Source organism: Pleurodeles waltl, chromosome 10, assembly GCF_031143425.1.
Source record: "Pleurodeles waltl isolate 20211129_DDA chromosome 10, aPleWal1.hap1.20221129, whole genome shotgun sequence".
NCBI classification, from domain to species: Eukaryota; Metazoa; Chordata; class Amphibia; order Caudata; family Salamandridae; genus Pleurodeles; species Pleurodeles waltl.
Window position 1 is genome coordinate 445,539,782 of NC_090449.1, and position 26,381 is coordinate 445,566,162.

The following is a 26,381-nucleotide window of genomic DNA, read 5'->3' on the forward strand; positions in this document are numbered from 1 at the left end:
AGCAACTTTAGTCTTCAGCGTTCTTCCTGGTCAGTAGCAGACAGGGGTTCTAATGTGGTAATTGTAGCCTTCAGACCAAATCCCTCGCTATTGGGGTCTTTTGATGTTATAGCCTCTGAGCCAAACAGAATTTCCCATTTCAGCTTCCACTCACAATGTCAGCAGCTGGAGCACCAGTCTCTTAAGACTGCAGCAAACAGGTGACACAGGATACATTTTCGGGTACAGTCTGCAGCCCACATGAACATTTTGCAGCGCAACCGGAGTGACCCCATCCATGCATAGGTAACTCCTGCCTTCACTATGGGCAAATCAGCTTTCTCTGGGTGCTCTTCATGCTGGGACACTGGGCTGCTCCCAGACAGACTTATCATGCAGGGCCAGGCAGATTTCTTTCCACTCTCAAAGGATTTCTGGGCTCTTTCGGCAGGCCAGCACATCCTTTAGCTGAGAGTGCAGACTTCAGGTAGGTCCCCTAAACCCTGGGAGACTGGCTGTCAAGCAAACACCAGCCCTGATCACACTGTAGCTCTTCAAGAACTCTATAGAGCATTTCCTTTCGTTATGAAAAAGGATTTGGACAGGAACAAAGTGGGGGGTGTTGTTCCCACATTTACGTATTTCCCCAGTGAGGATTGTGCATCTACTGTTTCAGTTTTCAGAACTTGTTTAATTTGGTTAGCTTTCAATGCCATTCTCTGGCTGCTCGGCATCTGTGCAAAGTAATGGCTCTCACAGCAGGCAGCAATGGGGCTAGCTCCAAGTAGGAGTATCCACAACATGGGCATAACGAAGTGTGAGATTGCTGCACATGGCAATCATCAGCCTTCTTTAAACAGTAATTAGGGACAGACAAAATGGCAAGCCCTATATAGGATCTTCTTCGCTATCAACAACAGAAACAGAAGACCCACCCCTACCATCTACTAAATGGAGGCGCTGAAGAAAAACTCATCACTAACTCCTTGCTAACAAGGCATAATAGAATTGCTAAAAGTAGCTGTCTACATCTTCCCCATTTCATTATCTGGGTCTCCCCCTGCCAACTACATAACTATAGGCAATACACTTACGACTCTGGGCTACGCTGTCCCCATCCTCCAAGTTGTGCCATGCTAAAACCTGGGGCACTGAAATGGATCACACTGGCCCCAGTGTTCAGACTCCTAGAACACACAGACTCTCACTACCACACATGCAGGCACACTCACCTCACATACACACATGATGTCTATGCAAGGTTCTGGGCTTCACATAACACCATAACTTTACATAAGAAGAGCCAGTTGGCTCACCTCTCCCTGAGAGAGAGAAAAAGGCTGGGTCACTGTTGATTCATAAACCACGTGTTGCCACTATCACTATGCGATATATCAAGACAGTAGTCCAATATGCGCTATGACGGCACGCTTGGTGCTCCCTTACATGCAACAGAATAAGTTCTTGATTTAGACTCACAGCAGTGTAAACACAGAAGTGAGGGTACGAGATTCACACACTTAAGCAAAGGACATTTCAGTCTCATTATATATTTTATTAAAATCAACGTTCCTTACAAAAAAAAAAGTTAGTTTCTTACATTAATTTGTGTTCGTTTTACATTCATACAGCACATAATAGAATCCAATATAACTTACTTGAAGGCTCCACAGTGAAGGTCTCGTTGCAGTTCACCCAGCCATCGTGCTCTGCCTAATCGCTCCAGTATGCAATAAGAATAATCTGGCAGATTTATTTCAGGATCACCTTCCCAACCAATCAAAGCCCTAGTGCGCAAGCTCTGAGATGCGACGATTACCAGTGCTTCTCCCCATCTACAGAAAAATGCAGTAGTTAAATAAAACTAAGAAATGTAATTAGTCTTAATAAGTCTTCATTATCAATTAGTGAAATACTATTTGGGCTACTAACACGGCTCTGAAGCAGTTCTGATCCTGGCATGGGTGGCACAATTCAGAATTGTTTTATCTAAAGCAAATGTGGACAGAAAAACGTGCATAGCATGTTTGCAGTTTGGCATCGCACCACCTTATTTGTATCATATGGCCTTGGGGAGTCTTGGATTTGATTTTTTACTATCATGAGGGGTGTGATATTATCGATTTTCTTAAAGTGTTTTTATTCTTCTTTGGGGAATGCATGAATTTTGTTAGCACGCTTTCATGGTATTTTTTGCCGAAATAAAGCTGAAATTGAGAAATAGATATTGTATAATTGTTACCAAGATATATAGTGAAGTATTTTTTTTTTTTTTTTAAATACAACAAGGTTTGTGAATGGACTTTCTAGGTCTATGAATTTTTATTCGATGAAGACGGATATGCGATTTATTATATTTTTCTAACAATCTCAAGGTCTCAATTTGGAATGATATATTGCACATTGCAACTCATTTACATCTGATAAGTAAATTATAGATGAAAGATACATAATTTATGATCGTGTGGGTATAGGTTTCTAAGATGAATGGGCTTGTTTTATTATGACAATTGTTTCTATGAGGGGGGCTGCCGTAATTTTTATTCATTTTAAACTACAACGGACTCTGAAATAAAAGCAGCTTTATTTTAGTTCTTATCTGCTTAAAATATGTGCGACACTCCACTATATGCTAATATTCCACTCTACACTATATCACTACGGAACTCCACGCTACTATACGGAATTCCAATGTACGCAACTACACTGTATGTCACTCCACTCTAGGCTATTCCACTGAAGGCCACTTCACTCTATCCCACTACACTACAGAACTCCACTGTATGGCACTTCACTGTGCGCTAGTGCATACCACTACACTCTAAGCCACTCAACTATATAACAGTGAAGTGTATGTAAGACAATCCACTGTATGTTACTCCACTTTTATGCTACTTTGCTCTATGCTATTCTACTTTAAGTGACTCACACGCTTAAGCAAAGAACACGCCACTCCACCCCAATCAACGCCACCCCAATCAACGCCACCGCAATCTACGCCACTCCACTGTATGCCTTTCCATGCTACGCCACACCACTCACTCTATGCCTCTCTATGCTACGCCACTCAACTCTATGCCACTCCTGTATGCCTCTCCATGCTAATCCACACCACATTTGACTGTATGCCACTCCACTGTGCACTAATTCCACTGTATTCCACTACCCTGTACACTATTACACTCTACACCACTCCATACTCTACTATACACCGCTACACTCTACGCTAATCACCAATATGCCACTTCTCTGTACACGTCACGCCACTCTATGCCACCACACCCTACACATTACACACTATACACTATACCACTCCATTCTATCACACTGTACTCCGCTATTTCACTGTACACAACTACACTTCATGCCACTCCACTCTTTCTCACTCCAATCCACTACTCTACTCTACTCTACGCCTCTCCACTATTCTACTCCACGGCTCTCCATGCCCATCCTCCCTACTGTGCTCCAGTCTATGGTACTCCACTTTATGCAACTTTACTCGGTCACTCCACTCTATCCCACTCCACTCTACGACACTCCACCCGGACACTTTTTTTAGCTTGAAAAGGAGAGACCATTTCACAGAACAGGAAGGAGGGTGGTGAGAAATCTGCTGTTACTCCAATCTATGCCACAGCATTCCATGCCATTCCATGCTACACCTCTCAACTGTGCCACTTCACTGTATGCCACAGCAGTCCACGCCACTCCACCACTCTACGCCACTCAATTCCACTCCACCATACACTATTCCACTGAACGCAACTGTACTGCCATTTGTTAAATTTTGTTTTGACCAATGACTTTGTGTTTCACCACTGCGCATATTAGTTGCTCAATGTTCACATTGTATGTTCTGTATTCAGCTCCGCTGCCTATTGGCTTTGACATGATATCATATATTACATTTTGTATTCAGCTCCGCTGCCTATTGGCTTTGACATGATATCATATATTAAATTTTGTATTCAGCTCAGCTGCCTATTGGCTTTGACATGATATTATATATTGCATTTTGTATTCAGCTCAGCTGCCTATTGGCTTTGACATGATATTATACATTGCATTTTATATTCAGCTCAGCTGCCTATGGGCTTTGACATGATATTATACATTGCATTTTGTATTCAGCTCAGCTGCCTATTGGCTTTGACATGACACTAGACATTGCATTTGATATTTAGGTTAGCTGCCTGTTGCCTTTAACATGACATTGCATTTGATATCTAGGTTAGCTGCCTATTGCCTTTAACGTGGAGTTAGACATTGCAGTTGAGAATCCAAGCTGTATTTTTCCAAGCTGTGTTTTTGCACCAGAGAACCAAGATGTTTTTCTCACAGTAGACTAGACATGATAAGAGAGAGTACATGGGTGTTTTTCTCTTCGCTTGAGCTTGGGAACAGGAGTAGTCTTGGAGACCTGGCCAGTCTCCAAAAGGCTTGCTCAGTTTCCCAGGTCTGAGAGGAGGGGGCACACCTTTGTAACGAATGTAACAGGCTGCAGAGGGTCAGATTCGAATCTGCCGGACCTCGTGCTGGAGCTTGGCGCCAGCTGCCAGCAATCCCGTGTGGGTAGATGAATCTCTTTCTCGCGGCTGACAGGGGTCATCAGCTTGCAGACCTTAGAAAGATGAAGCTGTAGATAGTTCCCACACGGTGAAGTATTTGTTTTGCTTTGCATTCAATATCTTATAAATATAACCTGCTGTGTATATTGCAAACTGATATATTTTGTTTGATTAACGCGGACTTGAAAGCTACTAATTCGTCATTCATAAATATTGTGGTTGGGGAAGAATTAACAACAATAAAAGTCTTCTTTGACCTCACAAGTGCATTTCTAGTGTGTTATGTTAGTGCTTAGAAACTAAATAAGAGGAAAGCACTACAGCAACTACCCTCTAAGCCACTACACTGTATGTCTCTCCATGCTACGCCACACCACTCTACGCCTCTCTATGCTACGCCACTCAACTCTACGCCACTCCTGTATGCCCCTCCATGCTAATCCACACCACTTTTGACTGTATGCCACTCCACTGTGCACCCCAAGTGGCCCAGGAAGTGGGATTGGTCACCTAGCAGGGTGAACACCTTTCAGGGGACTGTGACATCACCTGCCTGACCTGGCCACTCAGACGCTCCCAGGGGCCACTGCCCACCTAGGATTGAAGACCGCAGAATCAAGTGGCCATCTGGAGGAGTTCTGGGCACCAACCCTGGGGTGGTGATGGACAGGGGAGTGGTCACTCCCCTTTCCTTTGTCCAGCCTCTCACCAGTGCAAACTGGTTTATGCAGGAGAGCACCAAATGTGCCCTCAAAGCATATTGATGGCTTGTGGAGGCTACCCCTCCCAAGCCAACACCTATTTCAAAGGGAGAGGGTGTAACCTCCAGCTCACACAGAAAATCCTTTGTTCTGCCTTTCTCTGCCTGAGCTGGTCAGGCAGCAGGAGGGCAGAAAACTGTCTGAGGGTTGGCAGCAGCGTGGGTGTCTGGAAAACCCCAGACTCCTGGTAGGAGCAATGCTGGAGGTTTTTTAAGGAGCGCCCAGAGTGCATGGAATCGCACAACCAATACTGGCAACAGTATTGGGGTATGATTTCAACATGTTTGATACCAAACGTGCCCAAGCTCGGAGTTACCATTATGTAGCTGGACACAGGTAATGACTTGTGTCCAGAACACAGGTAAAATGGCTTCCCCACATTTATGAAGTCCAGTGTAATGGAGCTGGAGTTCATAGGGGCACCTCTGCTCATGCAGGGGTGCCCTCACACACAAGTGCCTGTACCCTACTCTCTGGACTAGGAGGGCCTTCCATAGGGGTGACGTGGAGTGACAGTGAGGTGACCTGTGGTGAATGGGTGCATGCACCTCTTCACGCAGGCTGCAATGGCAGGTCTGCAGACACATTTTGCATGGGCTCCCATGGGTGGCATAATACATGCTGCAGCCCATGAAGAGCCCCTGGTACCCCAAGGCCCTGGGTATCTAAGCAACATATACTAGAGACTTATATGGGGGCACCAGTATGCCAATTGTGGAGTTTGCAAAGTCCTAGGCAACCAGATTTAGAGGGCGAGAGCATAATCGCTGGGGTCCTGGTTAGCAGGATGCCAGTAAAAACAGTCAAAGCATACTGACAGAAAGCAAAAAGTGGGGGTAACCATGCCAAAAAGAGGATACTTTTCTACAAACAGTCCTGCCCAAAATGCCACATCAGGTCCTCCTCCCTCCCACATAGGTGACATACTAAAGTATACAAAAAGTGATGGATCGAATGCCCAAATTAATCTCAGCCACGGGTAATTAGTCAGCCAACATCCCAGTCCATTGTTATTTTGTACACCATGCCACCTCAGTTTGGACCCAGCTATAAGCAAATCGGTCTTTACCCTGCTTCAATGGAACAGTCCAGCGTGAACAGTCAAGCCAGGTCCCAGTTGTTTTGTACTCCATGACACCTCAGTTCATATAACAAGCACAGCAGGTAGAAGAAATTCTCTGAGAGAAGAACAGCTTTCAAATTAGAGGTCCATTACATTCTCAAATTTCAAAGACTGAAAATAACAAACGTGTGCCAGTCCCTAACTATTTCTCTAATGTAAGAAACCAACGGAGCCAAAGGAGTTTGCTGCGATCAGAATTGCAGTTTTTTTCCCCTTACGGAAACTAGTTCATAAGGTGGTGGTAGAAGAAAAAAACAAGAACTCATATTTAAGAGTGTGTACATTCTTGGATGAACACATTTTAAGTAAGGTAATGCGGCGTTTGAAGTCAGATTATTAAATCTACAGGATAATTCCAGTCGATCTCCTGTGAGGACTTGAATACTGCTAACATCACATCATCTCACATTTAGTTGTAAAGTGCACATTTATGCCTTGGGGTATCTTGTTGCAAAATAATAGATGTTTAATGTTGCATAACTCAATGGTGCTCATCTTATCAACCTTCAAAGGATGAAAGAGTGAGTGAAAGCACCAGGATTGAAATATATGAGTAGGAAATCAAATACAGATCCCTCAAGGAGGATACACCCAAGTCTAATAAGCTATTAACTAATAATCTGTGAGGTCTTTAACCTAACTGTAAATGTAGAAACTGCTGTGGAGACTTAAACATGACTATAACAACACACTACCTCTGTGGGGGACTTAAACGTGACTATAAACACATACTATCTCTGTGAGTACATAGTTAATGCTTCCCCTCTAATCACCCTATGTCTGTGGGGACCTAGACCCACCTGTAATTGTACACTGTGTTTGTGGGAATCTGGGCATTTCTGTAATCACACACTAACTCTAAGACCTGTGCATCAAAGTAACCACACATGATCATTGTGGGGGCTCAAACATGACTATCATCACACACTGTCTGAACAAGGACTTCAACATGCCTATCATAACAGACAATCTGTACAAGGACTTGAATTTGGCCAGTCATCACAATTTCTGTAGAGGTCTATAATCACACGTTCTCTGTGGTGATGTGGCCATTTCCATAATCCACACTATCTCTGTGGAGACCTGGGCTATTATAATGCACCATCTTTAAGGGGATTTGAACATGACTATCATAACACTATTTGGGGCCTTGAACATAACTATAATCACACCTGATCTCTACGGGGACTTTAAAGTGAGTATAAACGCACACTAACTCTGAGTACCGGGGTAATACTCTGGTGTTACATCATATTTATAAGGGACCTGGATACCCCTATATTCACAGACTATCTCTGTTTGGACCTGGGCATATCTATAATCACACATTATCTCTGTGGGGACTTGAACATGACTATTAACTCAAACTTTGAGAGAACTGGGCTGATTGCAGAAGCCCCTAGACTCTTTGCCCCCATTTTTGACTTTTTGCTGGTGTTTTCTTGACTCGGATGGTGCCCTGGTGTAAGGAAATGCCTTCCTTGGCATGGTTACCCCTGACTTTTTGCCCTTTGTTGATGCCAGTTATGATTGAAAGTGTGCTGGGACCCTGCTAACCAAGTCCCAGCACCAGTGTTTTTTCCCTAAACTGTACCTTTGTTCTCACAAATTGGCACAGCCCTGGCACATAGATAAGTCCCTTGTAAATGGTACCCCTGGTACCAAGGGCACTGTTGCCAGGGATGGTCTCTAAGGGCTGCAGCACGTATTATGCCACCCTGGGGACCCCTCACTCAGCACATGCACACTGCCTCACAGCTTGTGTGTGCTGGTCGGGAGAAAATGACTAAGTGGACAAGGCACTCCCCTCAGTGTGCCATGCCCACCTCTCACTGCCTGTGGCATAGGTAAGTCACCCCTCTAGAAGGCCTTAAAGCCCTAAGGCAGGGTGCACTATACCACAGGTGAGGGCATATGTGCATGAGCACTATGCCGCTACAGTGTAAGCAAAACCTTAGACATTGTAAGTGCCATAAGAGTACATGGTCTGGGAGTCTGTCAAACACGAACTCCACAGTTCCATAATGGCTACACTGAAATCCGGGAAGTTTGGTATCGAGCTTCTCAGCACAATAGATGCACACTCATGCCAGTGTGGGATTTATTGTAAAATACACCCAGAGGGCATCTTAGAGATATCCCCTGAATACCAGTCCGACTCCTAGAGCTAGGCTGACCAGTTTCTGCCAGTCTGCCACAACCAGACGAGTTTCTGGCCACATGGGGTGAGTGCCTTTGTCACTGTGTAGCCAGGAACAAAGCCTGTTCTGGGTAGAGGTGCTTCTCACCTCCCCCTGCAGAAACTGTAACACCTGGCGGTGAGTCTCAAAGGCTCATGCCTTTTGTTACAGCACCCCAGGGCATCCCAGCTAGTGGAGATGCCCGCCTCTCACTTTTGGCGGCAAGGCAGGAGGAGATAATGAGAAAAACAAGGAGGAGTCACCCACCAGTCAGGACAGCCCCTAAGATGTCCTGAGCTGAGGTGACCCCTGCCTTTAGAAATCCTCCATCTTGAGATTGGAGGATTCCCCCAATAGGATTAGGGATGTGCCCCCTCCCCTCAGGGAGGAGGGGCAAAGAGGGTGTAGCCACCCTCCAGGACATTAGCCATTGGCTACTGCTCTCCTGACCTAAACACACCCCTAAATTTAGTATATAGGGACGACCTAGAACCCAGGAAATCAGATTCCTGCAACCTACACAAAGGAGGACTGCTGAACTGAAAGCCCCGCATAGACGGCAACTGACTTGGCCCCAGCCCTACCGGCCTGTCTCCAAACTCAAAGAACCTGCCCAGTGACACATTCAACAGGGACCACAGACCTGAGGACTCAGACGACTGCCCTGAACCCGAAGGACCAAGAGACTCCCGAGAACAGCAGCACTGTTCATCCACAGCAACATCTTTGCAACAAAGAAGCAACTTTTAAAGAACTCACTCTTCCCACCGGAAGCGTGAGACTTCACCCTCTGCACAGACGCCCCCGGCTCGAGCTCCAGACAACTAACACCGCAGAGAGGACTCCAAAGCGACTGCGACTACATGAGTAACCTGAGGCGACCCCCCTGCACCCCCACAGCGATGCCTGCAGAGAGGATCCAGAATCTCCCCCTGACCGCAAGTGCCTGGTAACAAGGAACCCGACGCCTGGACCCAGCACTGCACCCGCAGCCCCCTGGACTGAGAGGAACCAACCTCCAGTGCAGGAGTGACCAGCAGACGGCCCTCTCCCTAGCCCAGTTGGTGGCTGGCCCGAGAAGCCCCCCTGTGCCCTGCATGCATCACTTAAGTGAACCTCTGGAACATCCATTGCTTCCAAGCATCCCTGTTCTCCATAGGCACCTGTGTGTTTTGGGCCCTCCTTTGACCTCTGCACCTGACCGGCCCTGTGTTGCTGGTACGGTGACTTTGGGGTTGCCTTGAACCCCCGACAGTGGGCTGCCTATGCCCAGGAGACTGACTGTGTAAGTGCTTTACTTACCTGAGAAACCTAACAATACTTTTTAAATAGCTTATTGCCATTTTAACCTATATTGTGTATATTACTGCTTTAATTCAAGGTTCCCTACTTACCTGTGTGGAGTACCTTGCATTTTGTGTATTTACTTCAAATCTTGAATCGTGTGGTTCTAAGATAAATTAAGACAATATATTTTTCTATACAAAAACTATTGGCCTGGAGCGGAGTCTTTGAGTGTGTGTTCCTCATTTATTGACTCTGTGTATACAACAAATGCTTAACACTACCTTCTGATAAGCCTACTGCTCGACCACACTACCACAAAACAGAGCATTGGAATTATCTAATTTTGCCACTATCAACCTCTAAGGGGAACTCTTGGACTCTGTGCACACTATCTCTCACTTTGAGATAGAATATACAGAGCCAACTTCCTACACTTGGGTACTGCTAACCAGTCCCAGGGTCTGTGCTCTGTGTAAAATGAGTATTAGGTTAATTATAATTGGCTATGTCAACCTATACGTCCCTAGTATATGGTAGGGCATGTAGGTTTAGGGATCCCAGCATAGGTAGTGCCCTATAGGTTCATTTTAAAGGCAGACCTGCCCTGCTGGTTGCTTTTAAATTCAAGTTACATGCAAATTTGACTTTAGATTTTATGTAAGTCACCCCTAAAATGTGCGATAGATGCCACCAGGTTTGGGTGCAGTTTAAAAATAAGCAGGGACCTTATAAACATATGTTTTATAAGCCCTGGTGAGGACAAAGAGCTGCATTTGTTTCCATCATTGTAGTGAATAGGCTCCATTCTGTTTTATGTAATAAAGTCTCCAAATTAGCTACATATGGCAAGTTTGGTCTCAAACTGATTCTTACAATAAATGCAACAACTTCCCATTGTTGGATTTAATATAACTAGTTCAGTCAAAGAGTTTTAGAACACTTCCGAAAAGTTACCAGTTTCAGTTCTGTGGTACCCTTCTCTGATTGGCCAATCTCTGGCAGCCTGGCTACCTTGGTAAGGTCTGAAGTGACCTGGGCTGAACACAAAGAAAGTACCTGGGGGAGGAGATCTGCCTCAGCAGATGGTGAAACAGAATAGAGGGAAAGCAGCCAAAATGGTCTTTAAGTGGGGGAAGGACATTTGGAGCAGCTCAGTACCTCCCCCATTTCCTGCAAACCCAGACAACCAGGTGCCCTCTTGATTAGATTAGGCGAGGGCAGGAGAAGGGTGTGTTAAGGATTCTTAGCCACACCAGTAAGTGTGCTCAGCCAGACTTAACCTCCAAAAATCAGTTTCTGCCACTTTGGATTTTTAAGGAATGTTGTTCCCAGGGGTTAATTTTTGCCATGCTTCCCAGGAAGTGGTCATCCTGCCTGTGATTGAACAGCTGCTCTCCTTGCTTTTTATCCCAGGAGCAAGGATACGTTTGGCAGGGCTGCACCCACACATCAGATCCCTGATGAAAGAAGACACCGGAGAACAAGGACTGCCCTGCTGGACCCCTGGCCTGCACCCAGACACTCTACTCACAAGGACTGCAACAGCTGCAAACGTTGGGCTTCAACAAAAGGACTTTGCCTTGCTTCTGCAATTCCAGAAGTGGACGTCCTATATGCTACGGGTGCAAGGGAAATGTCCGGAGTACCCTGCATCAAGTCCTGCAAGAAAAGCCCAGCAGACCAGCGTCCAGTGGCCATTGGCCATTTGAGGATTCTGACCAGGTACAATCCAGGTATTGTAGTCTTACTCCCAAGGAGCAACTCAGAGCTTCTGGAACCTTGCATCAAATTGTGGACACTTAAAGGACCCAAAAAGGACCTCTGGAAGAAGATCCAGAAGTTTGGAGACATTTGGCGCAACTGTTGTAAATAGCCCCATAGGTTGAAGAAGTGCATTGTGGGAGATGTAGTTCCAGACCTCAAGAGGCAAACCAGAGCCTCTGAATCCTTGGCTAATGCTGTGGACCACTTTCCTATATCAAGAAACACTTCTGAAAGTAAGTGTAACAGTGCTGCATCATGGATGGTCTGAATTCTGGACTTTGTCCCCGTCCAGTGTGAGCTTTTTTTTTTAACCCTTTGAGCGCTACTTGCTTCTAAGCGTTAGAATTACTTTTAATCTTTGAAAATTCATATCTCTGGTTCCCTTTATTGGATTTTTGTCATGTTAAATATAAAAATATAATCAATTTTTATAAATTGGAGCTGAATATTTGTGTTTTTCTCATTTACTGTTTTGTGATTTTTTAAATGTTTTACACATTGCCTTGTCATTCGTTGCCAAGCTACCAAGGGTTGAGCGGGGATTAATTTATTGAGACCTGACTGGACCTAGTGGGGGTTAGTAGCCTATTGCTAAGTGTAGGTACTTACCTGCCCTTACCAATAAGCCACTTTCCAACACAAACTAACTCTTCAACTACATGGGTAACACTAAAATCATACATCATCTTTATAAGGACCTGGAGACCTGCAGATCTCTATAATCACACACTATCTTTGTGAGGACTTGAACATAGCTATAATCACACACTGTCTCTGCAGGGACTTGAATGTGACTATGAAAACAATCTTTGAGTACTTCGGTAACACTATAATCATACATCATGTTGTTAAGGATATAAGGACCCTGTAACTCCTATAATCACACACTATCTCTGTCTGGGACCAGGGGACCTCTATAATCACACACTATCCTTGTGGGGACTTGAATGCGAATATAAATACACACTATCTGCGAGTACCTCAATAACACTATAATCATACATTACTTTTGTTGGGACTTAAACATGACTATCACCACACACTATCTCTACAAAGACCAACTTGTCTATCATAAAAGACTATCCCAAACAACTTTTATTTCACAGTCATCACAAGTTTCTCTGAAGAACGTGAGCATGACTTATCACACAATATATCTGCAAGAACCTGAGTAGGACTATTATAATACACCATATCTATGGGGATTTGAACATGAGTATCATAACACTGTGTGAGGCCTTGAACATGCCTATAACCACACATTATCTCTGTGGGGACTTGATAGAACTAGAATTGCACACTATCTCTGCAAGCAATTGACCATGAATAGAATCCCACTCTATCTCTATGGGGACCTGAGTAACTATAACTAAATATTATGTTTGTGGGGACCTGGGCATTACTGTCGAAACAGTATTTCTGCATGAACGTTAGCATCTCACTCATCGTACACTATCTCTATGGGAACCTGAACATGACTATTACAACACTCACCATGTGGGACTTGAAAATGACTATCATAATACTCTCCATGTGGAGCCCTGAACGTGCCTATAATCACACCCTATCTCTGTAGGGACTGGACTATGGCTATAATCACACACTATTTCTGTGGGGACTTGACCACAAATAAAATCCCACACTATCTCTGTGTGGTCTTGAGCATTACTGTAATAACACACTATTACTGCATGAGCTTTAGCACGACTATCATAATAACTCTCTACAGGGACTTGAACATGAATAACCACACTATTTCTGTAGGGACCTATGCATGACTTTAATCAGAACACTTTCTCCTGGGAATTTTGAACATGACTATAATCACAAATGTTATGTACGGTGACTTGGGTATCAGCTCAGAAGCTCACTTTCTCATGGAACATCTTGATGCAGGGACTTGAATATTACTATAATCACAGCCATATCTTCAGGGACTATTACTGCACAGCCATATAAAGAAAATGTCTAGTGGTGGCATGGATGAAAAAGAACCAGGTAATCTCAGCCTGGCTTTACCATCTAACCACATTGCTAAATTAAATCAGACGCCAAAGATCCTACAATGTGTATTTGTGAGCAGTCAGCAACAGGCAAAATATCTAAATGCCCTTCCATGCATCACATATGCTATGGTTTTCTGCTGAAAAGAAAATCATATTCAAAATCCCTTTTCTATGTGCTACTAAGCCACGAGGGGCTATTCCTACATAGCTAAACTATCATGTAATATATGTAAGGCACTGAAAAGGAAAATTTTACTTATCCACTAAGCATCTGTTTGTGGCATGTAGTGCAGTTGATTCATCTGCTCTGCATACTTCTTCTAGTGTTGCGTCCAGAAGGTTACATGTTTTTTTTTCAAAAGTTTATTAAGTCACGAGGTGTAGTGATTCCCCCTGTTGCTGGTCATGCGCACGGTCCTCGGCCCCATATTCAGATTGCCTTCCTGCAGGTGGTTGTAAATGGTGTACTGTAAATTTGTGCAATATATGCTGACCATGCATGTAAAACTTATTAGGTTACTGCAACAATCACTGGTGTCTGGAGAGGCGGTGGGCACATGTGAATCTAAAGCACTACATGCCACAAACAGATGCTTACTGGGTATGTAACATTTTCCGTTTGATGGCATGTGTGGCTGTAGATCTACATGCTCTGCACAGATTATATGACTCCCCATAAGCGGTGGCTAACGTGTGGGTGTTGCATTGTTTTGAAAAAGAGTACATAGTACTGCCAGACCTACATTAGCTTGTTGGCGTGCAAAAAAATCCATACAGTACCATTTGGTGAATCTCTGGGGTGTTGAACATGTAGCTGCATTGCAGATGTCAGCTATGAACAAGTTACTTACCTTCGGCAACGCCTTTTCTGGTGGATACAATAGCTACCTGTGGATTCCTCACCTAAATAATTCTCCTAAATGTGCAGCATTCAACTGACATTTTCTTTCCAGTTCTGCACGTTGGCGAGGACATCACAATTGCCCGACTCCACACGACTCCGTCTGATGTCATCGTGGCATTAAGAGGTCCTCGCCGCCGTGCGGACGTCAGTTTACACAATTTTTTATGTGTCTTTGAGGCTAATAGGTGATAACCGACATCATTCATTCACTACAATTGCATCGGTGAAAACCTTTATACAAATTTTATTAAAAAATGAAAAAGAAATAATATCAATATATATATGCCTATAAGACTACACATTTAAAAATGCACACACACATATATATATATATATATATATATATATATATATATATATATATATATATATAGAGAGAGAGAGAGAAAATGCCACTTACCCAGTGTACATCTGTTCGTGGCATGCTGCGCTGAAGATTCACATGCTGTGCACTGTTCCTGCCATCTAGTGTTGGGCTCGGAGTGTTACAAGTTGTTTTTCTTCGAAGAAGGCTTTTCGAGTCACGAGGGACTCCTCCCCTTTCGGTTCCATTGCGCATGGGCGTCGACTCCATCTTAGATTGTTTTCTCCGCAGAGGGTGAGGTTGGAGTTGTGTATGTTAGTCATAGTGCCCATGCAATGGAATGAATATGTATGAACATATTAAAGGTTAAAGCAATATATTTACAAATGTACAATTGTTTAAGATCTACTTCTAAACGGCTACAGGCTCCCGGGGAGGAGGCGGGTGGGCGCATGTGAATCTGCAGCGATTCATGCCACGAACAGATGTACACTGGGTAAGTGACATTTTCCGTTCGATGGCATGTGTAGCTGCAGATACACATGCTGTGCATAGACTAGTAAGCAGTTATCTCCCCAAAAGCGGTGGTTCAGCCTGTAGGAGTTGAAGTAGTTTGAAATAATGTTCTTAGTACAGCCTGACCTACTGTGGCTTGTTGTGCAGCTAACACATCTACACAGTAGTGCTTGGTAAATGTATGAGGCGTAGACCATGTTGCTGCCTTACATATTTCGTTCATTGGAATATTTCCTAGAAAGGCCATGGTAGCCCCTTTCTTTCTGGTTGAGTGTGCCTTTGGTGTAATAGGCAGCTCTCTCTTTGCTTTAAGATAGCAGGTTTGAATACACTTAACTATCCACCTGGCAATGCCTTGTTTTGAAATTGGATTTCCTGTATGAGGTTTTTGAAAGGCAATAAATAGTTGTTTTGTCTTCCTAATTTGTTTTGTTCTGTCAATGTAGTACATTAGTGCTCTCTTGATGTCTAATGTATGTAGTGCTCTTTCAGCTACGGAATCTGGCTGTGGGAAGAACACTGGTAATTCTACTGTTTGATTTAAGTGGAACGGTGAGATAACCTTTGGTAAGAATTTTGGATTTGTTCTTAGAACTACCTTATTCTTGTGTATTTGAATAAATGGTTCTTGTATGGTAAATGCCTGAATCTCACTCACTCTTCTTAGAGATGTGATGGCAATGAGAAATGCAACTTTCCACGTTAAGTATTGCATTTCACAAGAATGCATGGGTTCGAAAGGTGGACCCATGAGCCTTGTTAAGACAATGTTGAGGTTCCATGAAGGAACAGGTGGTGTCCTTGGTGGTATAATTCTCTTTAGGCCTTCCATAAACGCTTTAATGACAGGTATTCTAAATAGGGAAGTGGAATGAGTAATCTGCAGGTAAGCAGATATTGCGGTGAGATGTATCTTTATGGAAGAGAAAGCTAGATTTGATTTTTGCAAATGTAGTAAATATCCTACTACATCTTTTGGAGATGCGTGCAATGGTTGGATTTGATTATTATGGCAGTAACAAACAAATCTTTTCCATTTATTTGCATAGCAATGTCTAGTGGAAGGTTTTCTAGCTTGTTTTATGACCTCCATACACTCTTGTGTGAGGTCTAAGTGTCCAAATTCTAGGATTTCAGGAGCCAAATTGCTAGATTCAGCGATGCTGGGTTTGGATGCCTGATCTGTTGTTTGTGTTGTGTTAACAGATCTGGTCTGTTGGGTAGCTTGACATGAGGTACTACTGACAGGTCTAGTAGTGTTGTATACCAAGGTTGTCTTGCCCATGTTGGTGCTATTAGTATGAGTTTCAGTTTGTTTTGACTCAATCTGTTTACTAGATATAGAAGGAGAGGGAGAGGGGGAAAAGCGTACGCAAATATCCCTGACCAATTCATCCATAGAGCATTGCCTTGGGATTGATGGTGTGGGAACCTGGATGCGAAGTTTTGGCATTTTGCGTTTTCTTTTGTTGCAAATAGATCTATTTGAGGTGTTCCCCAAATTTGAAAGTAAGTGTTCAGTATTTGGGGGTGAATTTCCCATTCGTGGACTTGTTGGTGATCCCGAGAGAGATTGTCTGCTAGCTGGTTCTGGATCCCTGGAATAAATTGTGCTATTAGGCGAATGTGGTTGTGAATTGCCCAATGCCATATATTTTGTGTTAGGAGACACAACTGTGTCGAGTGTGTCCCCCCCCTGTTTGTTTAAATAATACATTGTTGTCATGTTGTCTGTTTTGACAAGAATGTATTTGTGGGTTATCATGGGTTGAAATGCTTTCAACGCTAGAAATACTGCTAACAGTTCTGAGTGATTTATGTGAAACTTCTTTTGATGCATGTCCCATTGTCCTTGGATGCTGTGTTGATTGAGGTGTGCTCCCCACCCTGTCATGGAAGCATCCGTTGTTATGATGTATTGTGGCACTGGGTCTTGGAAAGGCCGCCCTTTGTTTAAATTTGTACTGTTCCACCATAGAAGCGAGATGTATGTTTGGCGGTCTATCAACACCAGATCTAGAAGTTAACCCTGTGCATGTGACCATTGTGATGCTAGGCATTGTTGTAAGGGCCGCATGTGCAATCTTGCGTTTGGGACAATGGCTATGCATGAAGACATCATGCCTAGGAGTTTTAATACCATTTTTGCTTGTATCTTTTGTGTTGGATACATGGCCTGTATCACCTTGTGAAATGTTTGAACCCTTTGTGGACTTGGAGTGGCTATCCCTTCTGTTGTGTTGATTGTCACTCCTAAGTATTGCTGTGTTTGACACGGCAAAAGGTGTGACTTTGCATAGTTGATGGAGAAACCCAGCTTGTGAAGGGTCTGTATGACATACTTTGTGTGACGTGAACACCTTGTTAGCGTGTTGGTTTTGATTAACCAGTCGTCTAAGTAAGGGAACACGTGTATTTGCTGCCTTCTGATATGTGCAGCTACTACTGCCAGGCATTTTGTAAAGACTCTTGGCGCAGTTGTTATTCCGAATGGCAACACTTTGAATTGGTAATGTATTCCTTTGAATACGAACCTTAGGTATTTCCTGTGGGAAGGATGTATCGGTATGTGGAAATACGCATCCTTTAGGTCTAATGTTGTCATGTAGTCTTGCTGTTTGAGCAGTGGAAAAACGTCTTGTAATGTGACCATGTGAAAGTGGTCTGATTTGATGTAGGTATTTAGTGTTCTGAGATCTAGTATTGGTCTCAGAGTTTTGTCCTTCTTTGGTATTAGAAAATACAGTGAGTAAACTCCTGTGTTTTTCTGTAGGCTTGGTACTAATTCTATTGCATCCTTTTGTAGTAATGCTTGAACTTTTAGTCCTAGAAGATCTATATGCTGTTTTGACATATTGTGTGTTTTCGGTGGGACGTTTGGAGGGAATTTGTGAAATTCTATGCAATAGCCATGTTGGATAATTGCTACGACCCAAGTGTCTGTTGTTATTTCTTCCCAAGATTCGTAGAATTGGCTTAGTCTTCCCCCCACTGGTGTTGTGTGGTGGGGTTGTGTGACTTGTGAGTCACTGTTTATTTTGAGGGGTTTTGGGACCCTGAAATTTTCCCAGACTTCTTGGGAATTGGCCTCCTCTATATTGTCCCCGAAAACCTCCCCTTTGATATTGACCCTGGTAGGTAGGTGGTCTTGTCTGTGAAGTGTTGGTTTCTGTGGGTTGACCCCGAAACCCTCCCCTAAAAGGTGTCTTCCGAAATGTGCCTCTGCTCTGCGGGGAGTAGAGTGCGCCCATGGCTTTGGCTGTATCGGTGTCCTTTTTTAGTTTTTCAATGGCAGGGTCTACCTTCGGCCCAAACAATTGCTGTTCATTAAACGGCATATTGAGCACAGCCTGTTGGATTTCGGGTTTGAACCCAGAAGTGCGCAGCCAAGCGTGCCTCCGTATTGTAACTGCAGTGTTTATTGTCCTTGCAGCTGTATCAGCTGCATCCATGGAAGACCGTATCTGATTGTTCGAGATACTTTGTCCCTCTTCCACCAGTTGTTGCGCTCTTTTTTGGAACTCCTTGGGAAGGTGTTCGATGAGATGTTGCATTTCATCCCAATGAGCCCTGTCGTATCTTGCCAAGAGTGCTTGCGAGTTGGCGATACGCCACTGATTTGCTGCTTGTGCTGCAACTCTTTTTCCCGCTGCATCAAATTTGCGGCTCTCCTTGTCTGGAGGTGGTGCGTCGCCTGATGTCTGCGAGTTGGCTCTTTTACGAGCTGCCCCCACAACTACTGAGTCCGGTGTTAGTTGTGTTGTAATAAATATTGGGTCTGTGGGAGGTGCCTTATATTTTTTCTCCACCCTTGGAGTTATGGCTCTGCCTTTAACTGGCTCCTGAAATATTTGTTTTGAGTGCCTTAGCATTCCTGGGAGCATGGGAAGGCTTTGATACTGGCTATGGGTGGAGGACAGGGTGTTAAAGAGAAAGTCATCCTCAATAGGTTCCGAATGTAGTGGGACATTGTGGAATTCGGCTGCCCTTGCGACCACCTGTGCCTATGATGTACTGTCCTCAGGTGGTGACGGTTTAGTTGGATATGAGTCTGGACTATTGTCAGACACTGGGGCATCGTAGAGGTCCCATGCATCGGGATCATCCTGGCTCATTGTGGTATGAGCTGGTGAGTGCGTTAGTGGTGGAGTTTGCGCCGGTGATGCATGTGTTGATTGTGGTGGAGAAGGTGGTGGTGTTACTTTCTTTACCACCTTTGCTTGTGGTTGCTTGTCCCCTTGTTGGAAAAACAAGTTTCCTTTTCATCCTGATTGGGGGAAATGGCGTCGTGGTGTCCTGACGGCGCTGACGCCATTTGAAGCCTTCGAGTTCTCCGGTCCCGTAGCGTCTTTTTTGACCGAAATGCCCAACAGGCATGGCAGGTAACCTCTTTGTGTTCGGGTGACAAACAAAAATTACAGACTAAATGCTGGTCTGTGTAAGGATACTTATTGTGGCATTCGGGGCAGAAGCGGAATGGGGTCCGTTCCATGAGCCTTGAAGACGCACGCGGTCAGGCCGACCAGGCCCCGCCGGGGAATGGAAGCCCGATGGGCTACCGGAGCTCTTCTTTTATTTGTTGACCATCTGCTATAACTAACCCGATACCGAACACAAACAATACCGTCAAGTTTTCCGAGATTTAACTAACTTTCCGAAGCGAAACACGGAGCGAAGAGGAACACGTCTGAACCCGATGGCGGAAAGAAAACAATCTAAGATGGAGTCGACGCCCATGCGCTCTATATATATATATATATATATATATATATATATATATATACACACATACATACACATATACATACATACACATACATATACATACATATATATATACACACACACACACACACACACACACACACACACACACACACACACACACACACAGTGAGGCGGGTGGGACCCTGAGGAATCCACAGGTAGCTAGTGTATCCACCAGAAAAGGTGTTACTGAAGGTAAGTAACTTGTTCTTCTGATAGATACAACTACCTGTGGATTCCTCACCTAATGAGTAGAGTCCCAAAGCAGTACTGCATCAGAGGTGGGTGTCTGACTGATCACACCAAGAAATCCTGCAGCACAGAACAAGCAAAATGGGCATCCCTCCTAACTTCCAAGTCCAAGCAATAATGCTTCACGAAAGTATGGAGGGAAGCCCAAGTTGCGGCCTTACAAATGTCAGCCACCAGAACACCTCTAGCCAAGACCGAAGTGGCCGATTTAGCCTGGTGGAATGGGCTCTAATTCCCACAGGAGGAACCTCCTTTGCCAATGAACAGCATATCTTAATGCAAAGAATGACCCACCTGGATAGTGTTGGTTTGTGGACGGCCTTGCCCTTCCTCTTACCCACGTATCCAACAAAGAGTTGGTTGTCTAAGCGGAACTCTCTTGTTCTGTCTATGTAAAAACTCAAGGCTCTCCTTGGGTCCAGTCGATGTAGTCTCTTCTCCTCCTTAGATGGATGTGGAGGAAGATAAAAGGACGAGTGTGATAGACTGCCCCAAATGAAAAGGAGTGACTACTTTGAGGAGGAAAGCGCCCTGGTCCTCAACACCACCTTGTCCGCATGAAAGGTCGTAAAAAGGGGATGAACACAGAGAACTTGAAGCTCACTCACACGCCTAGCAGACGTGATGGCCATTAGAAAAACAGTCTTCAAGACTAATAGCCTTAATGTACAAGAATGTAAAGGTTCAAAGGGTGAACCCATTAAAAAAAGTTAAAACTAAATTTAAATCCCACTGGAGCATAAGAAACGGAGTGGGAGGAAACCTATTAGTAAGCCCCTTCAGAAACCATAATACTAAAGGGGATTCGAATAAAGAGGGTTTATCAAGTAAACATAAAAAGGCGGAAAGAGACGATAGATAGCCTTTTTACAGTAGCGACTGCACAACCCTGCTCTGCAAAAGACAATGCAAACAAGATGTCTGACAAATGAGCTTTTAAAGGGCTAATTTGCCTCTCTCCACACCAAGCAACAAATTTTCCCCATCTGCCCGCACAGATAGATTTGGTGGTGTGTCGCCTGGCTGATAAAATAACGTTGACCACTTGCAGTGGGAGAGAAAAAGAGCTCAGGTTGCCCCGTTCAATCTCCAGGCATGAAGGTGCAGGCTCTGGAGGTGAGGGTGTAGAACCTGCCCCTGTGACTCAGAGAGGATGTCTGCCCTGTGAGGTAGGCGGAGCGGAGGGCACAGTGAAAGTTGGAGAAGGTCTGTGTACCACACCCTACTCGGACAATCCAGAGCTATTAAAATGACTTGCGCCCGGTCTTAGTGAATCTTCCTCAGAACCAGAGGAATCAAGGGTATGGGGGGGAAACGCGTAAAGCAACTGCCCATACCAGGACATCTGAAACGCGTCCCCCAACGCTCTTTGCACCGGATACTGGAGGCTGCAGAACGATGGGCAGTGTGCGCTCTCCCGAGAGGCAAACAGATCTACCTACGGAAACCCCCACATTCGGAAAATGTAAAGGACCAGGTCTGGATGGAGACGCCACTCGTGATCGGCTGAGAAGTGCCGAATGAGACTGTCCACACGTACGTTTAGAACCCCAGCCAGATTATTAGCTACTAAGCAAATCCGATGGTCCTGAGCCCAGGACCAGAGCCGCGGAGCCTCTCTATAGAGAAGGTACGACCCTACTCCTCCCTGCTTGTTGACATACCACATCGCTGTAGTGTTGTCCGTCAGGACTTGGACCGACTTACCGCGAATGGCAGGGAGGAAGGCCTTGAGAGCCAAACGTACCGCCCGCAATTCCAGCAGATTGATATGAAACATCTGCTCCACTGGAAACCAATGACCTTTGATCTCCAGGTTCCCCAGATGAGCTCCCCACCCTAGAGTGGAAGCATCCGTTATAACTGTGACCACTGGTGGTGGGAGTGAAAACGGCCTTCCTTGAGAAAGGTTGCTGTCCACAGCCCACCATTGTAGATCTTCTGCAGTGTCTCTGGATATCTTTATCAACTCCTCGAGATCCCCTTTGTGCTGAAACCACTGCCTGCGGAGACACCACTGAAGACCCCTCATGTGCCAGCGTGCATGAGTGACCAACAGAATGCATGAAGCGAACAGACCGAGCAGACGAAGGACCTTGAGGACAGGAACAACCGCTCCACTTTGAAACATTGGAATCAACGCCTGAATGTCCTCAATCCACTGTGGCGGAGGAAAGGCCCGATCCAATGCTGTATCCAGTACTGCCCCTAAGAACAGGAGGCACTGAGAGGGCTCTAGGTGAGACTTGGGTACATTTATCAAAAAGCCCATATCGAACAACTGAGTTGTCATCTGCAGGTGATGCAGCACGAGCTCTGAAGACTCGGCTTTGATCAACCAGTCATCCAGGTAAGGGAATACCGCAATTCTCTTCCTCCTGAGACTTGCTGCAACCACCGCCATCAGCTTTGTGAAGACTTGAGGTGCAGAAGTAAGACCAAAAGGCAGGACAGCAAACTGGTAGTGTTGTGAAAACCGGAGATACTTCCTGTGCGACTTGAGAATGGGAATATGGAAATAAGCATCCTGCAAGTCGACCAACACCATCCAATCCTCCTTGTTCAGAGCCACAAGTACCTGTGCTAGAGTCAGCATTTTGAATTTCTCCTGTTTGAGGAACCAATTCAAAATCCTCAGGTCCAGGATAGGTCTCAACCTACCATCCTTCTTGGGGATCAGGAAATATCTTGAATAGCACCCCTGACCCCTTTCCTGCTCCGGAACCAACTCCACTGCACCTTTTGATAATAGGGATAGAACCTCCTGTTCCAACAACAGAAGATGGTCTTCTGAACAAAAGAAAGACGGAGAGGAAAGGGAGGAGGAGTCTCCCGAAGGGAAGAGCATAGCCGTTCCTCACAATACTGATGACCCAAGAGTCTGATGTGATCGACTCCCACATGCAATGAAAAACAGATAATCTTCCCCCTACAGGAGAGACATGGTGTACAAAGTTGGCTCTGTATATACTATTTCAAAGTAAGAAATAGTGTGCACAGAGTCCAAAGGTTCCCATTAGAGGTAAGATAGTGGCAACAGTAGATAATTCTAATGCTCTATTTTGTGGTAGTATGGTCGAGCAGTAGGCTTATCAGAGGGTAGTGTTAAGCATTTGTTGTACACACACAGGCAATAAATGAGGAACACACACTCAAAGGCTTACTCCAGGCCAATAGGTTTTTATATTGAAAAATATATTTTCTTAGTTTATTTTAAGAACCACAGGTTCAAGATTTACAGTTAACACTTTAAATGTAAGGTACTTCAGTTAGATACTTTAGGATCTTTGAATGAAAGCAATATCACATACAGTCTTTGTAAAAAAATGGCAATAAGCTATTTTCAAAGTGGACACAGTTAAAAAATCAACAGTTCCTGGGGGAGGTAAGTAAAGAGTAGATTAGGAGGTAAGTAAAACACTTGCAAGTCTCATGTTTGGGGCATAGGCAGCCCACCGTTGGGGGTTCAAGGCATCCCCAAAGTTACCACACCAGCAGCTCCGGGCCGGTCAGGTGCAGAGGTCAAAGAGGTGCCCAAAACACATAGGCGCCTATGGGGAACAGGGGTGCTCCTGTTCCAGTCTGCCAGCAGTTAAGTACTTGCGTCCTCGGGGGCAGACCAGGGGGGTTTTGTAGAGCACCAGGGGGGACACGAGAAGGCACACAAAGTACACCCTCAGCAGCACAGGGTCAGCCGGGTGCCGTGAGCAAAGCAGGTGTCGGGTTTTAGATTGAAAACAATGGAGGGACCCAGGGGTCACTCTAGCGTTGCAGGCAGGCACAGGGAGGGCTTCTCGGGACAGCTACCACCTGGACTAGCAGATGGTCGCCCTTGCACTGAAGTTCGGTTCCTTCAGGTCCTGGGGGATGCGGGTGCAGTGTTGGTTCCAGGTGTCGGGTCTCTTGTTACAGGCAGTCGCGGTCAGGGGGAGCCTCTGGATGCTCTCTGCAGGCGTTGTTGTAGGGGTTCAGGGGGTTGTGTCTGGTTACTCACTGGCTCGCAGTCGCCAGGGAGTCCTCCAGGAGATGTTGGTTTTCTGCAGGTCGAGCCGGGGGCGTCGGGTGCAGAGTGTGAAGTCTCACGCTTCCGGCTGGAAACGTGAAGTCTTTGAAAGTTGCTTGTTTGTTGCAAAGAAGTTGCAGGTTTTGAACAGGGCTGCTGTTCGCAGGAGTTTCTTGGTCCTGTAGTCCAGGGCAGTCCTCTGAGGCTTCAGAGGTCGCTGGTCCCTGTCGTATGCGTCGCTGGAGCAGGTTTTCGAAGTTGGAGACAGGCAGGTAGGGCTGGGGCCAAATCAGTTGTCATCTTCCTCTTTCTCTGCAGGCTTGTAGGTCAGCAGTCCTCCTTCTTTCTTCCGGTTGCAGGAATCTGATTTCCTGGGATCTGGGGAGCCCCTAAATACTGAATTTAGGGGTGTGTTTAGGTCTGGGAGGGCAGTAACCAATGGCTACTGTCCTTGAGAGTGGCTACACCCTCTTTGTGCCTCCTCCCTGTGGGGAGGGGGGTGCACATCCCTAATCCTATGGGGGGAATCCTCCAAACTCAAGACTGAGGATTTCTCAAGGCAGGGGGCACCTCAGCCCAGGACACCTTAGGGGCTGTCATGACTGGTGGGTGACGACTCCTTGTTTTTCTCATTAACTCCTCCAGCCTAGACGCCAACAGTGGGGGCAGTGGCCGGAGGGGTGGGCATCTCCACTAGCTGGGATGCCCTGGGTTGCTGTAACAAAAGGGGTGAGCTAGGTGTTACAGTTCCTGCAGGGGGGAGGTGAGAAGCACCCCCACCCAGTACAGGCTTTGTTCCTGGCCACAGAGTGACAAAGGCACTCTCCCCATGTGGCCAGACACATGTCTGGTGTGTGGCAGGCTGGCAGGGACTGGTCAGCCCACACTAGAAGTCTGGTATGTTTTCAGGGAGCATCTCTGAGATGCCCTCTGGGTGTATGTTCCAATAAATTGCACACTGGCATCAGTGTGCATTTATTGTGCTGAGAAGTTTGATACCAAACTTCCCAGTTTTCAGTGTAGCCATTATGGAACTGTGGAGTTTGTGTTTGACAAACTCCCAGACCATATACTCTTATGGCTACCCTGCACTTACAATGTCTAAGGTTTTGCTTAGAGACTGTAGGGGTATAGTGCTAATGCACATATGCTCTCACCTGTGGTATAGTGCACCCTGCCTTAGGGCTGTAAGGTGAGCTAGAGGGGTGACTTACCTATGCCACAGGTATTGTGAGGTTGGCATGGCACTCTGAGGGGAGTGCCATGTCGACTTAGTCATTTTCTCCCCACCAGCACACACAAGCTGAGAAGCAGTGTGCATGTGCTGAGTGAGGGGTCCTCAGGGTGGCATAAGACATGCTGCAGCCCTTATAAACCTTCCCTGCCATCAGGGCCCTTGGTACCAGGGGTACCAGTTACAAGGGACTTACCTGAGTGCCAAGGTTGTGCCATGTGTGGAGACAAAAGTTCAGTTTAGGGAAAGAAAACTGGTGCTGGGGGCTGGTTAGAAGGGTCCCAGCACGCTTTCAATCATAACTTACCATCAGCAAAGGCAAAAAGGTAGGGGGTAACCATGCCAAGGAGGCATTTCTTTACACATGTGATGCAATGGTGAGAGAACTAAGGTTGCTTCCCCTGCTGTGCCCCCCCCGAGGAAGAGGAAGAGGTAGGGTGCTGCTGATGGGTGCTCCCTCTAGTGTGGACTCTACCCCGCCCTCTAAAAGATCTGTAAGGCAGACTTGAGGGCTGCTGGCCTGCTTGCTGAGATCTTCCACGAAAGGACGCCCCTCATCCAAATCCTCTAAATTGTCTAAACGATCTAAATAGGGTAGAACCAGTTTGCAGGCCCAAGGACTTCGCCGTTGCCCTACAGTCCTTGAAGCGCTCCAGCGCAGTTTCAGCTTTAGCGGCAAAAACCTTTTCACCATCAAAGGGCAGATCTAACAAAGTAGCTTGAACATCTG

General features: G+C 45.4%; 1 protein-coding gene across 1 annotated transcript in view; it reads right to left on the bottom strand.

Annotated features, from left to right (window-relative positions):
• The window catches only part of GTF3C1 (general transcription factor IIIC subunit 1), a 1,928,973-nt gene that overhangs the window by 1,824,771 nt on the left and 77,821 nt on the right, over positions 1-26,381 (bottom strand). The window contains exon 3 of the mRNA XM_069210709.1: positions 1,638-1,814. Within this exon, the coding sequence (XP_069066810.1) occupies positions 1,638-1,814 (177 nt within the window). The remainder of the gene's footprint in view (positions 1-1,637; positions 1,815-26,381) is intronic.